The sequence below is a fragment of the Argiope bruennichi genome, chromosome 5 (genome assembly GCF_947563725.1).
Source record: "Argiope bruennichi chromosome 5, qqArgBrue1.1, whole genome shotgun sequence".
Lineage (NCBI taxonomy): Eukaryota > Metazoa > Arthropoda > Arachnida > Araneae > Araneidae > Argiope > Argiope bruennichi.
In genome coordinates this window covers 108,097,088-108,118,934 of record NC_079155.1, presented here as the reverse complement: position 1 = coordinate 108,118,934, position 21,847 = coordinate 108,097,088, and the positions used below count along the sequence as shown (strand labels likewise).

General features: G+C 30.7%; 1 protein-coding gene across 1 annotated transcript; it reads right to left on the bottom strand.

Moving 5' to 3' along the window:
• Positions 1-10,668: 10,668 nt before the first annotated feature.
• LOC129968676 (RNA-binding protein MEX3B-like) lies at positions 10,669-20,846 on the bottom strand. Its single transcript, XM_056082808.1, has 2 exons — positions 20,487-20,846; positions 10,669-17,500 (listed from the first exon to the last, which is right to left on the bottom strand). Exons 1-2 carry the CDS (start codon positions 20,716-20,718, stop codon positions 16,200-16,202), a joined length of 1,533 nt encoding a protein of 510 aa, XP_055938783.1. The 5' UTR covers positions 20,719-20,846; the 3' UTR covers positions 10,669-16,199.
• Positions 20,847-21,847: the final 1,001 nt, after the last annotated feature.

Sequence of the window (21,847 nt, the reverse complement as noted above, 5' to 3'; positions counted from 1 at the left end):
AAAGTGTTAAAGCATTTAAGATTTTCTAGGTCAGAGTCGTTATTAGTATACTTTTCAAATAAAAGGATTTTTTTACGTTTCAGCCAGTCTTAGGATAAAAAACGATGAACGATTTTCTACAATCGAGTCGTTACACGAGAATTTCGTTGGGCGACTTTCTACGTTCCAGCCGGTTGAAAGGTTAAAAGGGAATAGCGATTACTTACTCTACTCCCTCTCTACTCTTAATTCTTATTTGATGAATCAAAGGTTTCAGTTGTGTCAGGGAACCTATCAAGTAAAAACATTCCATTTAAGAATTAAAATCTTCTTTGTTTGAGTTAGAAAATCAGATCGATTGAAATATTGGATGAATAAAAATTATTGAAAGAAAATAATAACAACATGGCTTAAAAGGTGAATTTCAATGTCTCAAAAAATGTAAATTGTCTATATTTTTAATCGAATTCTTTTGAATTAAAAAAAAGGAAGAATGATCGCTGTTCTTATGTGTGACAGTTTTCGTATGTATATAATTTTTTTAATGCATATGGGAAAATTGAGATAAAATTATTAATATGTAATTTTATCTCCCTGCTGCTGCCATAATGGAAAAAGAAATCTAGATATACAGAAATGTGAAAACTGCATGTAGATTTTCCCAAGAAATTTTATTCAATTATTTGAAAAAATATCAGAAAAGAAAATATTGTCTTTTCTGCAGGCAGAGAAAAATCAAAAGTGTTCTACCCAGTTTTAATCGATTTTGATTTCAACTGAAACTTTTATTTATTTAGACTAACTTAGAATTACAAAATTATTTTAATATAAAGGAATTAAACCACTATAACGCACAATTTAAGCTTCTAAAATAATTACTAATTGCAGTCTACGTGCGATTGTAAAATATTATTCAAAACTCAAAAAACTGCGCATGAATTTAATATTGATTATTTTAATAAAAGACTGTTGATTTTGATGTGGGAAATCTGCAATAATCTTCTGAAAATGTATATGACTAGTAGAATGGAAAGTCATTTAATTTTTTTTTCTTGTGTGTGTGTGTTTCCCTGTTATAAATAAATAAAAATATTAAAATATTTTTTCTTTCCTAAGTTGATTGTAAATAAAATTTCAATAAATATTAAAAATTAAATCTATTGCTTTTAGATCAATAAACTAACTCAGGATATTAATATTATAATTCATTTAAGCTGGCATTATTTTGGTAAATTAAGTTATATAATAATCGCAGTACACAGAATATAATGGTTGACACAGCGTTTACTTAATTTTGTGCATTAACAAGCACAGAGTAAAAAAAATGAATTAAAAAAAAGTATTTCGTTTTTTATGTAACATCAATCCTAAAACATTATTATGGCATGTTTCGAACTAGGTTTGAAATATTAATCTTTTTATGCTTAAAAAAAGAATTCCAAGTTTTTTTTAATCCAAAAATCTTTTTTAATTCAAAGTTTAAAGCGAACTTGAAACCTTAATCTTTTCATTCCCTAAGATTTATGGTTGTATTATGAAATATAGTTCTTCAATTCACTTTAGTTGCGTTTAAACAATTCTCTTATCCTATCAAAACATCTTTTCATTTATATTTCGCATGATTAATGGCATCAGTGAGGGTTCTACAGATGATTATCCGATCTCTAAAATCACTAAGATGGGAAAGTCGCTTATAGCGCATATTCCCAAACAGATGTCAGTTATTAGAAATTAAGTTGGGTTTATAATTATTTTATGAGCATACATTTTACTCAAATGTATTTTATTCTTCTCAAAACATACAAGATTTTGTAAGTTGTGAATTGGTTGTGAAACCATCAAAACAATGAATAAATAATAGATTCGAAGTAAAAAATTTCAAGGATAACAAAATAAGTTTTGAAATTTATAATTTACTTTCCCTTCTTCAAAAGCGATTATCTTGTTATTTTTAAAAATTAAAAATAAATAAAAGAATTGCATTGTTAAAATACAACTTTCGTTCGTATTATACTTTGGCAATTTGTTGGAGAAATATTTTTATTTTTTTTTTATTTTTAGAATGCCATTTTACAATTCTTTTTCTTCCAAGAATAATCGTCTGCATCTAGCAATATTCGTCGATTAAGTCTAAATGATATTCATCAAAGGTCGATTCTTTTATGTGGGAGTAAGATTACTCAAACTAAAATTACCCTTATTTTCTTTCTCTGATGCTAATGTAATTGTTGGGAAAAAAAAGTGTCAGAGACTTTTCAGAGAACATAGAAATTGGATATCAATGCCAGTGACTTCCATTTTTCTTTGTAAATGTGACGACGTTCTGCGTGTTAAAGCTTTGGGAGTCTGAATATATAAAAGCAATGTACTATCAAAATATAATTAAAAAAATCTCCCTATCATTTTCTTTTTTTCAATAAAAAAAAAGAAAGAAAAAAAAAAGACACAATTATATGAATGAATTCACTTTCTCTCCTCGGGTTTTGATTTCATCAAATTAGGCACATATACAAACACACACACGTACAAAAAAAAAAAAAAAAAAAAAAAAAAATGATATTTTGTTCTTTGGGTGTTCTTAACAGTAAAAAAAGAAATCATCTTTTTTCTATAAGAATTCTTGGATGAATTTATTTGTTGAATGCAGATTTTGATGAACCTGATTGAAACTTTCATATTATTTAATTATTTATCTTTATGAAGTGCTCAAAATCTTGTAAACATTTGCTTTTATTTGTTTGTAAATGGCATACATTATTACTTCTGCGTAATTACGTAGAAGTCTTGTTGATGCAAAATTAAAATGTTTACTTCCTACTTTATAGTATTTATATTTGGTAACGTTAAAGTCTAGAAAGAAGCGGAATTGTTGTTTTATAGTCTGCTTAATTTTTGTAGTTTATAGTTAAAGTTACAGTGAATTATAATGCAGATAAAATGATGGTTTAAATACTTAAATATAATTATTATAAAAAAAATAATTAATAAAAAATCAGATACTTTGATATCAAGCATCGTTGAGTGTTAAAAAACTCGATAATAATTTTTTCTGAACATCCAGGTCCCCTTTTTGTGTACCTGAAAAATCGTTTGCATAATGGACTCAAGTTTAAATTCTACTCTGACAAGAAGATTATAACAATATTTAAGGATAAACTAAACACATGAATGCAACGACTTCAAATCGTTAAAAAACATTAACAAAAACAACTTTTGCTTTGATACAGTTCCTTGAGAATATTTGTGCAAAAATGAATAAAGTAGTTGTGAAACGCGGATTTTCATATACGGTAATCATTATCAATTTTTCAAAAATATTTTACGAGAATCCTGTATTTATCAGTTCAATTACTCCTGCTTATATGACATGTCATTATCGTTCTTTAGCCATTTTATCGTTACACGTGATAGTAGATATTCTATATAGATTCTAGGAATTTCAGAAGAAAAAAAAATAGTCTACTGTACGATTTATTTTATTTCTTATTTTTAAAGTAGTGTAATTATACTATGGAAACAGGTAACTTAGATCATTTGGACATAAGATTTGCTTATTAAGATTTCAAGGTCTTAGGAGTATGATCTATTATTATAAACCAGTTTATCATCTACAAGTTACAAAAAGTGACAGCTCTCTTCTGTATATCTGAATTCAATAAATATATCATTCATTTTGACTGTAATTTCAATTCTAGCTAGATTGCATAAATTGTTTTTTGTAAGAATTTACTTTTAATAAAATGCTTGAAGCACAAAATTCAACATTTTTTTTTACTTATATGTTATTTAAAAGATGGCAGTGTTTTACGAATATATATTTTAGTTTTTAAAATTAAAAAAAGCTGATTGTTTTTCGAAGCTATTTTTTGTAGGACAATTTCATTTTAATAAACAATGTTGCAAGATCAACAGATGGGACATTTGCATTTTGAATGCATACAAATATCTGCTTCGAAATTCAAATGCATTGAAAGAATATTTCAGAAGCAGTAAGTATTGAGACACATGAGGTGACAGCACGTTCTCCGCATTCCATACCACACTATTTTCAAAATGCTTGTCTCATGATACAAGTTTGCGGTCAGAACTCATAGGGCCCACACACGTATCTTCATAGAACCGCTATCACAGAAAAATATAATTAAATAATTTATAAATATTAAAGAAATTATTTATTCTAAAAATGCATAGCTAATTATATGAAAAAAATCTTTGGATTCAAAGAACTCAGTAAAATACGTGGATAAATAAAAATTTCTTGTTTATTCATGGATACTGTAACGTTTCCCCTTTTTCCTCACATGGAATTGGCATTCTGGCCAGATGTAACTTTCCCCGTTTCCTCACACATAGTTAAGTGCCTACGGACCTCCAGATATGGATCCTTTTCACTAGTAGAGTCATTGTGTCTGGTCATTTTTTGTATCCAGGTGAAAAGCCACAGATGTGTGTCTCGTCGTTTCAAATAGATTCGTCATATTTTCAAGGGAGACGAACGTCAAAACATCCAGATGTTCAAAGTTTTTTTCCCTTATGAAGACTCTTCAAATCTTCAAGAAACGATCAATCATCAGCAACCATTGTCATTAAGTGTCGAACTCAGGTGGACTTCAGCCGGTGTTAGCTGTGAATTGATTATAATTAACATATGTTCAGGAAGGATCAGCTACAAATATGGATCATTAACAGACATTCCCACGATCGACTGGATCATTGAGGAAGGATTGCTGAGCAGCTGTTGGGTTATAAGGAACTCAAGTTCACCAATGAGAAAATCAGAGACGGAGATCTGACGGAAATAAAATGCGGTATTTTTTTTTAAGAGAAGAGAGGAGAGCAGTGAGAGGCTTCGAAAGAGAATTCGGAGAGACGTCCACGTCCGAAGTTGCTCCTGATTTTGTGAGCAGCTCCGTGTGATTCGGGTTTCTGTGTTAAGATCCACCCGATAAAGATCAGTGGATTTTTAGAACGGCCCCGTGGGGTAGCTGTTTTGAGCTAACAGCCTATTAGCGTCTTTCTGATGTCTATTCCCTGATTTTATAGAGGAACTATTTTATGTTTAAACTTTCAACTGCTATGTGAATTTTGTAAATAATATTAACCTAAATGAGAACAAGTTTGTTTTATGTACATATATAAGAATGTAAATAAAAGAATTGTCTTATTTCTCTCTTATTTGATCGGTCAGGATCAATGTATTACAATACTTTTGTCTTATGCATGTATACCCTTTTAAGAAATAAGAGACTGCTAAATAAAAATAAACAAACGAAACTGTTTTATTAAATAAATTGTTATATTAGACTAGAAGCTCTAAGCGAGACGGAAGATAAGAATCAAGTGGTGATAATAGTAAAAAAAAAGTTTAAATTGAAAAAAAAAAAAAAAAATGCATAATTTTGCATTTCTGAATTTACATAAGAAGAAAAAGTTGCGCATGCTCAAAAGCCTTCTGCTAAGAAGGAAAACGTTTGTGGAAAAAGCATACTACTTCTCATTTTTAGAAGAAGAAAAAGAAAGGAATAACGATAGTGGTAAAACAAAAAGTTTAAAAAAAAAAGGCAAGGGGAAAAAAAAAAAAAAAAAACAGATTGTATAATTTTGCATTTCTAAATTTATATGAAAAGTAAAAGTTGCGCAGGCTCAAGAACCTTTTGCTAGGAAAGAAAGCGCTTACGAAAGCATACTGCAGTTCATTTTTACATTCGGAAATCTTCCACGCTTTTGCGCATGCGTCAAGAAGCGTTTATTTAATTAAAAAAAAGGTTGCAGGAAAGAGAAAAGGAGAAGATGTTTACATTTAGCAACAGAGTGAATTCTGATTATTCGCGGAATTAGGAATCGTAATAACTGCTCCTCTTTCTGCGTACCACCCCTTAGCGAAGCACAATTGTCAAAAAGTGTTAATCTCAGTATCCTGAATAGAACAATACATTAGTATATATATTAATCATAAATAATATAGCTAGACGCAGATAAGGGTTTTATTGCTTATTTGCCTTCATTTAAACCTAATTTTAGAGCTCAGCCTATGAAACAAGCTCAAGGATTGCACTGAAACTGTCTTTCACATACTATAGAACATTAGCGCAATGGTTAGTTGAAAAAGCGGTAAATCCGCGCACAACTATTTTCGGTAGTAAAATGACCGGAAAATGCTTTTGGTCCACCTGCCTACATGGTGGAAGGGATATGTGTTGGAATAAGAGCCCTTCCATTTTCTGGTTTTTATTAGAGAATTTATTAGAGAATTATCAAATATTGAAAGAAATCGAAATTCTCCTCATAATTTAGGGTAGCTAGCTTATAAGGTAAAATTCTTTTTCGAAGCAATAAAAACAACATGCATTTTCAAATACTATCACAATTGGCATTTTTCATTAGAAAAGACCATTTTTTTTAGTCATTTTGTTTATTTAAAGAGAAATTAGAACAATTGAATAAATAAATTCCGAGTGAGGCAATACAGTGAAGCATGAAAACCGGCGGTCGGAATTATTCGTTCAAAACAATGCTTTATGTAATTACTATTTTTTACATTTTATAGATTCCACGAAACTATACGTGACATATTTAAATATATATGTCACGGGGGGGGGGTGCTCGAGACCACTTTCTCACACCGCGAAACATCACGACGTTGCCGTATTGTCAAAGCCGTACCCCCGTAGTTTTATCAATTAATCAAAGATAGTTATTACATAATTGCATTCCCTTGTAAAGAATTTTTAATGATTATAAAAAAAGTGCTTATAATATGGATCAACGCTTGATAAAATATGTAATAAACTTGCTCTCAGAAAAGCTAAACTATTGCTTTAATCGAAAGATTTAAAAGAAGGAAAAAAAAAGTATAGAAAGTTAAGTAAGTTTCTTTGGTATTCATATAATGTTTAATTTTCTTTTAGTGAGAAAAAATAAACGAAATATCAAGTGTATTTATCATTTTAACGTTGGTGCCCCATGATGTACATTCAATGATAAAAATGAGTTTTTCCAAACTTAATCTAACTTCAGAAAATAACTTTTATAAATATTTTATTTTCATTACAGCCAAACGATAATATTTTTGAAAAATAAATAAAGAAGAAAAAAAATCCAAATTAAACAGCTCTCTTTATACATGATATGGAGTAGCTGCTTCCATTCATGTACGAGATGAGATCCTGTCCAAGCGAAATTCGTTGACTTGAATGCGTGACATTACACGCCTTTGAAATCGTTCGCTTAACTTCCTAGCGATTAACAACCCGATAAAGAATCAAATAACAAATCAAAAAGAAATTTAAAAAGCTGAGACGAAGTTGAAGTTGCCTTTCTTTGCATTTATTAACCCGAACGCGCCATGTTTAACTTTCACCGTGACCTATTCGTCCTTGGCAATGGAAGAGAAAGAATGGGCAAAAGAAAAACCGACCGAACGTCTTTTCATTCTCGCGGTGCTTGACCATCAAAGAGGTGACGACCTTCAGACGAGAAAATCTGACCCGTTTTCCCCGCACCCCTTTGCTTTCTCTTTCGACTGGCCGAACAATGGAAAGTGGACAAGACCACGTGCGAGATCAATGCCTTCCCCACTCTTCTTGTTTTTGTTTTAAGAAAAATCATCCCGTTTTGTTCTTTGTTCCGCGAGCGCGCGAACGAACACTGGAACGCTCGGCCGGTTTCGCTTTCTTTGTGGTCGAAATGGACTTACCAATTACGTTTGTTTATATAACGAAGGCTTTGACTCGGAAAAATTCGCACCTGCCTGCCGTAGATTCGCGTTCAAGGTCTGCATCTGGTTGAGAATTATTATGCAAGCTCTCTCAACAGCAGACTCTTTGTCTAGAGTAGCAGAAAAAGGTTAAGCGCGGGAAATGATTTGGGGAAATAAAAAGTTTTATTTTGGAATGTTTTTCATTACATAAACGCAGCTGAATATATATAGATGGATATAAAAATGAATTACCCTCGCTATTTTTAATCAATCCAAAGTAGTGTTTTGGTGCATTTATTTGTATTCCTGTCGGTCACTGAGTGTGAAATCGCTTGGTTTCAGCATTACCAAAAGAATAAATATATGTATTCATAGTATTATCCTTATATTATACATAAGGAATCTAAATTTATGTGAATAGCTGAATATATATATAGATAGCTGATATATAGATTTTCTTTTTCGTCGTTTTACTTATTTTTTCCCCTTCTCAAAGGTAAACATAAACAACATTCAAGTCTTGATGATCTCTTCACACCAGCGGAATCAAAATATAGAAGGAAATATTATATATATAATGATATTTTAATTCTAATTTCAATTTAATTAATTTCCAAGATTTTATCTTAATTTAGCCATAGTAACTTCATTCTAAAAATGTTCTCTTATTTCGTTATCCAGTTCCACTTAATTAATTCAAGAGTAGCTTTGTAAAATTGCTGAATCGGCTAAAATCCTTACATTCCCGCGCTCCGCGAGAAGGGATAGAAAAATGTCCAATAAGCACATTCTTTTTAAAAGATCCCTGTGTTTTTCCTTACCTCGTCGACGCGTGTAGCAAAAATCCCTATCGAAATCTTAATAATATATTAGCACTGTAAAGAAATATTTTCCCTATCAAAATCTCAGGTTATGCAAGACCCAAGGATAAAATGTTCAAGAGCTTTTTCCTCATTCCTTTCTGTGTTGTGTGTGTGCTCATCGCTTGTACATAATGCCTGATTCTCCTATATGAAATAAAACGTCGTCAAGAAAAGGAAAGCCTCTTCACTGTCTTCGAAACTGCATTCTGCTTCACATAAAATAAGCTTACATATATATAATGCTCTAATTTCAGGACATCCATAAAATAACAATCAAGTCTCAGAGATGTAGAACCAGAGTTCAAGCTCTGCGTCCAAAACATTTATCACGTTTCTCTATATTTAGGAAGATGAAATCAAGGGACCTTTAGAGCATCTACGCAAGATTTATTTCCCTTTGCAAAATGTTTAAAATTCTGATGTCCCCCATTCTCTTTCTCTGCTTAACAAAATGATCTTAATAATTCTTAACCTGAAATAATTTGTTAATAAAGGTCTATTTTTGAAGTCCCTTGAAATTTTAACAAGCCTAACCAACAAATTTTCACATCCTACCAGTGGTAAGATACCAATGAATATAGCAAAAAAATATCTCCGCAACTCATCTTTTGCTGGAATTGGGTCTCAAAATAGTGACCATCTAATCTCTAAGTCTCCACAGCATTTTCATTACTGAAGAATCAGGCTAGCTTGAAAGAAGATATCACCACAATTGGACAGTAAATGTATTTCTGGTATTGTCATTTAAAATGCAGTCCGTTCCATTAAATGAATTGTATTATGATGCGAGATTCGAGGAGTGGGGTGACAGTTTTGGTGTCATCCTCACCATTCAGATTAAGACTCAAAATTAGAAGATGTATCTACAATAGTCCTCATAGAGTTTTATAAAACGATTTTTTTTTTTTTGGCAAATTAAATACATACATCAAAATAAATTAATATTAAATTTCAGACATTATTATTGAAAAGAAATATTACGTGGAACAATTAATCCAAAATGCCTTATATTATCTCTTAAATGGATAAAAACAAAATATATCGTCTAACTGAATAAAAGATAATTTTGATGTTAAGAGATTGATTGGTCTAAAAAATTAATCATATCAAGAATTATTCTGTTACTGTTGATCAAAAGTGATTTAGATTCAAAGATTGGAGATGTTTTTTTACAGATAAGAATAATTACTCACTTTCACTATTCCAATCTTCGCCATTTATTGCAACCATGGTTCAAAGTTCTGAGGTCCGACCCGAAATAGACCTCGTATTGCTTTGAAACGGAAGCCACAGCGTAAATTTCAAAAACTTCTTTTCTTTCTTTCTTTTATTTAAATACTGGTTTAATTAACCATTTGGAGAGAAGGAAATAACTTTAATTTTTCTGTTTGTTCCATTTTTATTGTATCTTTTTCGAGAACAATTTTTTAAGGATACCAAGCTTGCTTAGTTTTTCCCCCTGTAGTTGATTATTAGATGCAAATTCGAATTTGGTCAAAGATCACTCTTTTGACCAAAGGGATGAAGGTAAGGTTCTTACTGTATAAAGGAGACTAATTTTTCAGTACAAAATTTACATTCCTTTTAATTAATTTATATTAATGGTCTGTTTAGAACCTGTATTATTTTGGGCTGGTCCTTACAATTTCGGACAACAACCAAAAAAAGGACACCATTCAACTTCAAATCAAATTTTTCTGATTAAAAAAAAAAAAAATTAAGATATTTATTTCTCTGATCGAAATACATGTCACTATGACCGTTGAATAATAAGCTAACTAAGCGGTTATTCCAATCATGCTGAGGTTTGTTGTTTAATCATATCGCTTTAAATAGTGATAAAATAGAATAACCAATAATTATGGCCATTTAAATAATCAATGCCTACATTCGATTATTTTTCGGCTGTATTTTAAAATATCATTTTGACAGTATTAAAAAATTAGTGTAGATTGTCAATTTTATTATTCTGAAAATTAAAATGGTACGAAAATAAAAATTATCTGCATTAGTAAATTATATATCATTAACTCAAAACCGCATTTAAGCTCTTAAAATAGTAATATCCAGTCAATATACATTTTAATTCATATTTTATTCAGTTGAGTATAAAAAAAAAACATGGTCGAACATTGAGCCTTGTTTCTTCTGAACATCTTTGTAGAAATTTAAATATAAATCCTGCTCTTTAAAAAATCATCCTAGTTTTCCAACTCAATATCCACCGAAAGCTAAAAAAAATTTCTTATTCTTGTGATTGATTTCAGTACCAGCAGCAACTCTCATTTTTTTTTTTTTTTTCCTAATTGTAAAAAACATGCATACAAGGTAATTGATTCAAAATTAAGCTCCCGTTAATTTCAAGAAACCCATACAAGTAAAAACACCAAGTATTTTACAATGTCTTTTTTTCATTTAAAAGAATTCATTGCACAACTAAGAATAAATAAGATCAATGCTTCTACCCAATTTATTGAGTAAAGAATTATTAAATAAGAATTGTCCTTTGTTTCATTTTTCTTGGAGCAAATATGCCTTCAAAACTAGCTTTTAATTTTAAGCTTAAGTCACAATTTTGATCAATAATTGCTTTTACTTATACTTATAATGCGATAATTTTTTTTTGTTTCCGATTATTACACATATTAAAAGTTGTATTCCAATAGCAACTCTCGGATGAGCAAAGAATTTCAGAACTGAAAAATAATCATGCATCAGTTTACAATCCCAATAGCAACTCTCGGATGAGCAAAGAATTTCAGAACTGAAAAATAATCATGCATCAGTTTACAATCAAAATGAGATGGTTTATTTCTTTTCAAGTTGGTAGGTGCCGTTTTTTTTTTTGCATTCATTTCCTGAAAGCCATTTGTGAAAATTCTATCAGAACAAACCTTTAAGAAATGCTTTTCAAACTTGGAGGATGGAAGAAATGACTTCTTTGATTTCAAGTTGGAAATAACTGTCGACAACTCCAACACAAACCATTCGTTTGAAAATACTCATCCCATTTGTATCTCTTTGAACGCGTGCTTTTGCAATGCTTATTATGTTGTAGCAAATTTGGAGCAATCAAATGTGGTTATTATAATTTTTACACTGTCAATTAATATCTGCTAGGTTATTTTAATTTTCTAATAGCAATAATCTATATTCCGCTGTTATTCTGTTCACACATTTCATAAATCACTGATGCAAAATGTCGTGAATCTATAACATTCAATTTAAAACTTAAATTATTAAAATATTAATTTTTTTTTACCATAAATAATAAGAAGTTGTCAAAAACGAGAGTTCTATAAAGCGCAATTTACTTTTCCCATTCTTACTTTTTAAAAAATTGTTTTCTATAGTCGAAAAATTATAATCAAATTTTCAGTATTTTCTTAGCCAGCACTTTTTCAGCAAGCTTAACTTATGTGTAAATGTTTTATAAAACACATACCACAATACCATATCTTTTTTATGATAGGTAAATGCCAATAAATTCAATTATATATTTGAACATGTTCTTTCAAATTGAATGTTGGAAATTCTGCTTGTCTACTATCTATTGCCAACTTTCATTAACAGAGGGGGGAAGTATGGTAACGGGATTTAGGCTTAGTTAACCTGCCTATATACTAGGACATTGGCAATTGCCGTTTGTGCTACCACATATGGGGGCAATCCTCATGAAAAAGCCAATACCTTAGCTATAAATAGTTGAATAAGCTATACTACCTATTTCTGGCATTTGAATGATAAAAACCAACACAGACAACTGCCAAATCATATCATATAGGAATAAAGTATTTATTGATATTTATGATACATTTTATTTTATAAACTAGTTCTGTAACAATGCTGTTTATGTATTATGCTTGTTATTGCTAAAATGTGGTATGTCTAGTTAAAGTGCAAAAATACTAATTAAGACATCTTAAAATATTTAGTATTTTTAATTGAAAGTTTTAAGATATTGAAATACAATTCATAAAAACTGGCATTTACTATAAATGGTCGATATTGGATTTTACTCAAAACACTGTATAGTCTTTGGCAAAATAGATATATATTTATATAAAATATATCCCAAATAACTAAATAACGTGAACAAAACCACATCTTACATTATAAACTTTTCCATTTAACTTTTATTACTATTGAAACACTTTGAAAATGTCAAAAATAAAAATTATATTAGCAAATGTGAAAAAGAAAAAATAATGTAACATTTAAGTACATAAAATCACATGCGCAAGCACACTTCGTCCATTGTGTCGAATGCGCAGAAAAGTGGGTAATTCCAGAAAATCCAAAATAGATTTGTTCACAATATATTTAAAAACTTGAATAATAAAATATATATGCAGGGAATTAATTACTTTAGAGCATGGAACCTTGGTACATAATGAAAAATGTGGATGTTGGCCTTGTACACAACACTACAAAAATTAGATAGTACAGAACAGATGGACAACCCTCTCAAGTTACATATGAAATACTTTTGAGCAGAGAAGAGAGTCGTGCAAAATGAAATTTCTCCTCTTAAATAGAAGCCTCATATTTCCAGAATACATAGTAACATCCATCTTACAGATAAAAATCCTTTTACTTTGTAAATGGTGTTTATGATGCAACACATTTAAAACGACGATGTGCGAGTGACAAAGAATCAGGTAAATCAAAATCAACATCATTTATACAAATAAATTTAGAAGCACCTATTTCCTATACACACAACCTTAAAAGTCTTGATACAATATCTCATTTACTTAAATACAATTTATATCCATAATGACTTTTAAATATTTAAACTTTACAAATTAATGCGGCTCTGGATCTATATGGGCGCCGCTTTTACTTTCATAGATATATATATTACAGATAAATTCTTTTATACTAATAAACCTTAAAAAACACAACATAAACATTAAATAAGAAATCAAGCAAACATAATACACCCGATAAACTTGAAAAATCATTTACGAACATATAATATATGTATTTATAAATTATAAAGGAACAAAACTTTAGTATTCATTATCACAGCACGTACTGAAATACTGTTTTATACAGAATTAAAATTATTCCATTTATTTACAAAGCTAATTTCTCATCCATATAATTTCATTTAAAAGTAATCATCTTTTTTCAATAAATTTTTAACAGCCAATTAATAATTTTAAAATTTGGCAGAATACTTTTTTGACTTAAAATTTTTGTCTATCAGAATTAATCAACAATAATTATAAATTTTGTCAAGTGAGAGCTATGGAGAACAGGATATGTATTAGCATTTGCTTTTTTTTTAAAACTTATTGCTCTAAATTATAACTTTATTGCTGATTACACGTCAGTAAATGCATTACTGTCATTCGTTAAGAACGCAGCTCCACAGTAAGGTTTTAGCAACCTGTTTAAGTTCTGTTGAAGATTTAAGCTCATCAATAAAATTTCATGATGTATGGAATACTTAAAAGGTTGACATGAACCCAACCGTATTTGCAATTTTCGTGGCTTTGCATCCACTGGGTGAATTTGTGTGTTCCCAATAAAGTTTAATTGATACATACATGCTGCCACATGATTCGAGTAATATTTAAGTAAAAAGAAAAAAAAATCTCTTTCAAGTTGGGGTGCTTCCATCATGCAAAATCAGGACAGAGGAAAAAAACTACTCCAATTCAAAATTCATATAATCTCAAATATACAACAGAAAGATACACATCATGATAATTCGTCAGATATCTATATATAAAAGGTAATAACATTAAGATTCTTCTCACAACTCAATAAAAATTATACTTTTATTAAATATATAAAAAAGTAAAAAATCTAAACTTAAAAATTCTAATTAAAATTTATAGTTAAAAAAAGCATTTTTAAATTATAAATCGATTCAACAGCCAGGAGTTTCCATCTTTATAGTTGGCACATATATAATAGCATTAGGTGAGATACCTGTGAAGGGCAAGATGGAATCTCTCCTATAAAGTCGAAGTTTTCATGAATGGTCCCAAGTGCGATTCTTAAAATCCATATTCTTTTGGAACAATGAAATGCTTTTATAGCTTAATCACAATATATTATTTGTCATTTCCAAATAGCTAAACAAGAAATAAAATCTTAATTAGAGTACTTTTTACACTTTTGATTCATTTTACATAGACCTAATCAAGCAAACTTTTTATAATCTTCTTAATTTTTGACACTCGCACATCTCAGCTATATATATAACATTAAAAACACATAAAAATCAGTTACAACACTACATCAAGACTAATATACAAGGAAAAGAAATTCTTTAAACGATACAGTAGCTACACAACTAATGGCGTATACACAGCATGTCCCTGATAAGGCAACATCATATTAGCACTGTTTACAAATAGTAGCAATACTGATATTGTAAAATTGTGAGCAGTTACAAACTTGGTGCGTCTCTTCAGACGAAAACACTAGACTGGTCTCTAACATTGGCAAGTCCATCAAGTCTATAGCCCAAATTGTAAGCACAAGTGCTATTAATATGTATACAGCCAGCGCCACCCTATCAATACCTCAAACACTGCAGACTATTTCCATAAATGCACCAAGTTATGCAGATTGATGTAAGTTAAAAATTGCATAAGTACAGAGCTTTTTGTTATAAAAAAGGCTCTAAAAATTCGTCTACATTCTTATTGCGCACAATACAAGACAGCTTAACAATAATCACAAATTACTTTTTACACACTTTTCTTTTAAGAATAAATAAAGCTAATTATTCTTAACAAATAAAATAACATAAGTGTGTAGAATTTTTTTAATAACAAAAAGAAAACATATCATAAAAGCAACATCTGAAAAATAAAATTGAAGTCTGGAAGACTACAATGAAAAATATATCTTTTTTCATACTTACTAAAACTTACAGCAGAAAAATAGACAAATATAAGTTCTTGGGGCGAGCCTGGGGAGGCCACCAAAATAAAACAATGCTATAATTAAAATCTGTCTACATATACAGAAACCACATAAACATTAAAATAGGAATACTAAATCATATTAAAAATAGAGTAATTATTTCAACTTGTGCTTTGTCAGTTCCCTGGCTGCACAGAAAGTTTAACTGTCACATCACAAGACTTACTTATGCAGCCACAAGGAGAGGTGATTAACTGACTATATAAAATTCTTAAGAATAAAATATTCCCGAAACACAAGCTCCAGGTCTAAAGATATTTTCAAATGGCAACTGAATTATTTTTTATGTGCAAATATTACATTCACATGACAATTAAAAACTACATATTTAAAAATGTCCATATGTTTAAATATACACCTGAATAAGTAGTTGCATTTAAAGTTTCTTAAATACAAATTAGACATCAAAGAATATAATCTTTATATAATTACTTTAATACTCCATTATATATTTAGATTGTGATGCAGCAAAATACACAGCTCTTAATTCTACTCATAAGTTAACATCACTCAGTTCAGAATAGATATATATCTGGAATTGATGAAGGGAGGGGGCAGTCGGATAATATGACAAATGGGTATGGAGACATTCACACACAAAGTGAATTGTTATATAAACAAATTAAAAAAGATGATAATGCAAAAATTGTTTGGCTCTGGCACCAGCCAGGTCTTGATATAGGTGGAGAAGCTGCCAATCCGAGTTTTTAGTAGCCGTTACGGAGGCGCAAGGTTGACTCAACAGGTTGGTAACAAAAGGGACACGACATGTTTTTGTCATCAGCAATGCGTTGCGCACATTCCATGCAGAACAAATTGTGGCCGCAGGGAACAAGGGCGGCAACAATTTCACTCTCGTAGCAAACCTGACAATCACGTGAAGGCTTTTTACCAGGGGCCAAAGATTCGATGGGACTGCTCGATGAACTGCTTGTGCATTTGGATACAGCGGCATTGAATCCTCCGGACATTAAACTTGATGGCGCAGTGCTAGCGTATGGAGTTATGGCAAGAGATGTGCCCAGGCCTAGGCTTATACTTCCAATCAAGTCGGAAACTTCCGTAATTGTTACTGGCTCGCTGTGTATCCTTCTGGCAGGAGGATGCTGTTCTCCAAAGGCATTTTCGCCAATAGGGCCAGTAAGGCTGTTGCTACGAGACAAATCAGACAAGCTGCTGGCACTCATAGATGCCGAGCCAAACATGGACATTCCATTCTCGGTCACCGTGTGTGGAAAATCTGGCCATGATGAGGCACTAAGAGAAGCACCTGGAGTATCATAACTTGGCGAATCTGCAATATCCTCATTATCGAACCTGCCAAAACCTCCAAAGCCACCAATTGTATTGAAATAGTTGTTCTGCTTGACATTACGACTAGAGGATCCACTGAAACTGGTGAATAAGTTATCCACATTGTGGAGGTCCAGAACATTATTGCTATCACGAAATTGGCAAATGTAGTTGTTGGTGGCATCTCCTTTGAAGAAAGAACTAGTGGTCAGAGCATTGAGGTTATTTGTGAACTCGAATGGGTTTGAATTGTAATCCTCAATGCCATCCTCGACAGATCCACCAGTTCGCATGGCAATATGTGCTTCAATTTCTTTGCGGGCATTTTCAACATTCTCAGGTAAACCTGTAACATCAAAAATGGGCTCCTTCTCTCTGCTAGGGGTCACAATATATGTGTTAGTTGTTTGTTGAATTCGTTTTATAGTTGCACCTTTAGGGCCTACTACCAATCCTACAACACGATATGGAACTCGGACTTGGATTGTCGTCTGACCTGGAATGATAGAGTTGGGACCTGGTACAAGCGTTCCATTAAGGTTGTTTTTTCGTTGAGCTCTGATAGCACTGAAATGATCAGCAGCAGAGAGTATTTCTCTCTTAGCAGAAGCAACATCTTCTTTCCTTCCAGTAACAACAAATACAGGTTCTTCTCCTCGGACAGGAGTTTTAATATAAGTATTTGTTTTGGCCCGAAGAGCTTTTATCTTACAACCTGAAAAGCAATACATTCAATAAATAACTGTTTAACAGGCCATTAAGTAAATGCTATTTTATAAAGTACTTTTAGAGTGTAATACATCAAGGGCAATAAGTAAGAAATAGTTTATAATGGAAATTAAAATAACTGAAGTAAATACATTAATATTGCATCATAAAATTCAGTCAATTACTTTCCTAAATGTTAAATGGCCTAAGAACTAATGCAAGTAAACTCAAGATACCTGAAGTTGATTAATCAACATGAACAATCTTAATTAAAAGGAAATAAATTCAGCTAGTCTTGAACAAAACAGAGACATGGGTATCTGATAAAACTAATTCTAAACATCCTAAGACATCTGTACTATTTTAAAAAAAACATTTTAAACACAACTAATTAATTTATTCCATCTTCACCAATGATCAAGAACTATGGCTTGAAAGAATTTTCAATTTATTTTTAAAGTGATTTTCAATTATTAGCATGTAATGATTTAATAATAATCCTTTCATATTTTTAAAGTAAGGCTTATGATATTAAATGCAATTTGCAAACTGTAACTTGCTACATAATGGCATGAAAAAGAGGATTCATTAATTTTGACAGATTGTATCTCATCTATACATAATATTTTACACTAAGAATTTCTATGGCAAATCTAGCAATTTTGAATCAGCAATCACAATACTATTAAATTATCAGGATTTTGAAATTATACATTTTAATATAATCCATTTTTTTGAACTTTTAATTGCGGCAAAAATTAATGAGATAATTTTAACGATTAATTAATTAAACGAATTTGCTCTTATTGTAAATATTTTACTTAAATTTTCAAAAAATAAAACTCCTTCCTTTAAAGTGGATAGTACAAGAAACCAATAGAATACTTGGGGTTTTTTTTTCAACCTACACAGTTGGAAATCACCGATATTGCGTATTAATATACGTAATGATAATCCATTTCGTATATCAATTCTCATTTTCAATTACGATATTCACTGGTTTAAATTACAAGATAATTCTATCCTCGCTTTAAACAATAATTTGCACTTAAAAACAAATAGGAAATGTTACACTGTAAATGACGCGTTCTCCCGCGATGCAGGCTGTGTTCCCGTTCCCGGGCACAAAACATCCTACACAATTCACGTTTGTGTATTCATATAAGTGTCTGCCAAACAGCCATTTGTAATGACAGCAAGTACAGTACTGCGGTTAAAAGTTTAGTTTCGATTTCAACCTCTGAGCTATTTCTTCTCACCGTCTTATCTCACGAACAAGTCGGGAATTTTTCACAAAATGCGAGTTTAAAAATATTAAGATTAACATCATTAAAGCGATAACGTTAAAAAAAATAGTACTAGGTTGCAATCTTTATTCCCTATATAAAAAGTTTTTATTCGATTGCTTGGTTCGATGCCAGTATTCCTTAGTTGAAGTTTGCGTTATCTGACGAAATGCCAGAGAATCGAATAAGATGCATAGAATTAATTCTATCAGTAAGTTAACGTATAAGTCACTTTTCAAAAAAAAATCCTTGTTCAGTCAAAAGTATTAAAATTCTTCAGTTAGAAAAACATGCAATTATTTAAACTTTAGCTAAAATAGAAGAATGAAACATGCGTTTAATAACATTTCTGATTTCAAAGTTTTGGTTATCTTTTATTTGCATTTTTCGCTTATTTCAAGAGAAATAAGCGAAAATATGTTCTATACTATTTTGTGCATAATAAATTATCAAAAAATATTAAAATTCTACAACTGGCATAGATAGTAAAATTTAAATCGTTTCTTCTTACAACACCGGGTTTTTAAGAAGTTAATACACTAAAATATCTTACTCACTAAGAAATTTCAATTAGAACACATGCATGATAGTCTAAGGGATAATACTTTCAGATAATACTTTTTCAATACATCGAGACATAAACAAAATATTTCATAATTTCCGTTATAATGTATATCATGAGAGTCTGAATCGTCGAAATTTTAATATTCGTAAACATAAGAAAGCAATAAGTTTTCTAAAACTAAGTTTTCTGAAGTTCAGGCATTGGCTTTAAATGGCTCTTTGCGTTCGCTACTCATTTCAGATACAGAACACTCAAAAGGCCAAATTCAAATTTACTTTTTCGCCGGCATGCTGCTTTTCAAGTCAGCATATATACATATAGTTTAGCTTCATATCAAATTCGGCAATAATTTCAAGGTACTTTTTAACAAGTTTTCCAAATGAGCAATGAAAAGCGTAGTCAGAAATTTCAAATAGAGAACTACAATTAAAAAATTTACAGCATTAAACACGTCAGAGTTCTTAAAAAATTGAATTTCACTATATGCATACATATTACACACAAAACAAATTTACAAACTTTTATTCTGAAGACAACGTAAATTAATATAATGCATAATGAAATAGTCGAAATATAAAATACAACGAAACAAGTCAAAAAATATTAGCATTAACACATGCAATATGAAAGCAAGATTCACATAAACGCTTACATTTATACGATATACGTTTATAAAGCCATATTCATTATTTTTATATTACGAATACAGAAAATACGATATATGCGCACATAAAAAGTAAAAACTTTTATTACAGAATAGCTGCTTTCGGTTAAAGTAATTATTATTTAATTATATAAAAAGCATAAACTTTTTAACATCGTACACATAGAAACAACGCGCAGATACAAGCGAAATAGAAGTTTATAAAAGGACCCACCGGACACCACATCTACATCGAGACATAAAATCAATAACTGTGGCGCCACTACTTCTGATGGAATTATAAAGTGTTACTGCCCCATTATTACATAGTGCAGAGTTTATAATTTATTAACTGCATTGCATAAAACTGCAAAAACCGAAAACGTGTATACACCGGATGTCAATCCAAACAAAGAATAGTTTGCACCGCTCAAGAGAACAAAGAAACAAGTTTTAGAAGATGGGGAAAAAAAAAAAGAAAACTGATCTCTCTTCTTACCTTGTCTTCCAACTATTTCTGCAACATGTTCGGAGCTGGGGACGGGCACACATTCTGTTGTGTTTTGGCTTTTTTTACTTCGATGGTCCCCTTCGTAGACACTCATAGTGCTCACATTATCAGCATCATTTAGGCTGGATAGAAGAGTTTGAATATTATATGCTACATCCATTATCTTTGAATCTTCAATAACTCTGCTGTTACGATCCATATCAAGCAGACTTGTTTTCATCACAGAAGTTTAAAACGGAAAGAGTTACAAAAATAAAATACTAAAAGTGTATATCTGCTTCACGTTAAAACGCACAAACGGAACTAGCTACTCGCACCATCGACAACCTTCACCGACCAAGCACAGCGCCAGAATGATTTGGCTCGAAAATGTTGAAAATATACCCCACGACACAAAAGCCGTGCGTCAGCGGGTGCGCCAGTCACGTGACTTCCTCTGATTGGATGAAACCCATATAGAAGGCGTGCCATAGAAGCCGCAAGGCAATGGCAGTCATTTGATTGACAGCTCGGGATGTCGGAGAGGGAACGGGAAAACGGAGAGGGGAGAAAGAAGCTCTGGTTATCTGTGATGGATTCAAGAGAACAAAGAAAAGATACAAAATGAGAATTAATATAACGCTCTTTCGAAATTGTTTCTATTTTTTTTTCACGATTTTAAGCACATTTCTTTTGAAAACTTAATATTTAAATATGTTCATGTCTCTTTCATACTTTTATTGTCACAAAATGGTTTTATTCTCTATTCACTTGGCGGGAAATTTTGGCGCGAAACCTATAATTCGAAACTATTAATCATTTCTGCTATTCCCAACCGTTATTTTATTGTTGCTTTGGATTATATATATTATTTAATGTTAAAATTTTTGGTACGGAAAATCTTTCCAGAAATTATTGATATCAATTATAATTTTAATAATAACAATTTTTTAAATATAAAAACGACAATTGTTTAATAATCATCACTATGATGCATGTAATTAGGAAATAGTTTTTTTTTTTTTTACTTTTCTTTTTGAAATATCTCACACCTTTAGATATACATATATTTTTCAATAATAAGTGATGTTGCTAGAAAAAATATGAGATAACAATTTTATGTTCTTTTTCAATTTATGATTTAAATACGAGGATTTTATAGAATATTCTGGTGAATGTTATGAATTCTAAGAAAAAAATTATTTTTATTTTATTTAAGTGATTCCTTAAATAAAAACCTTATTTCTTTATATTTTCCATTTCCTTTTTGAAATGCCTTCATATTAAGATTATTTATTAATTTCGTATTTTTTTCTCTTTCGTCATTTTTTGTATGATCCAGACTATTTTAGGAATATTTTAGGGGTTTG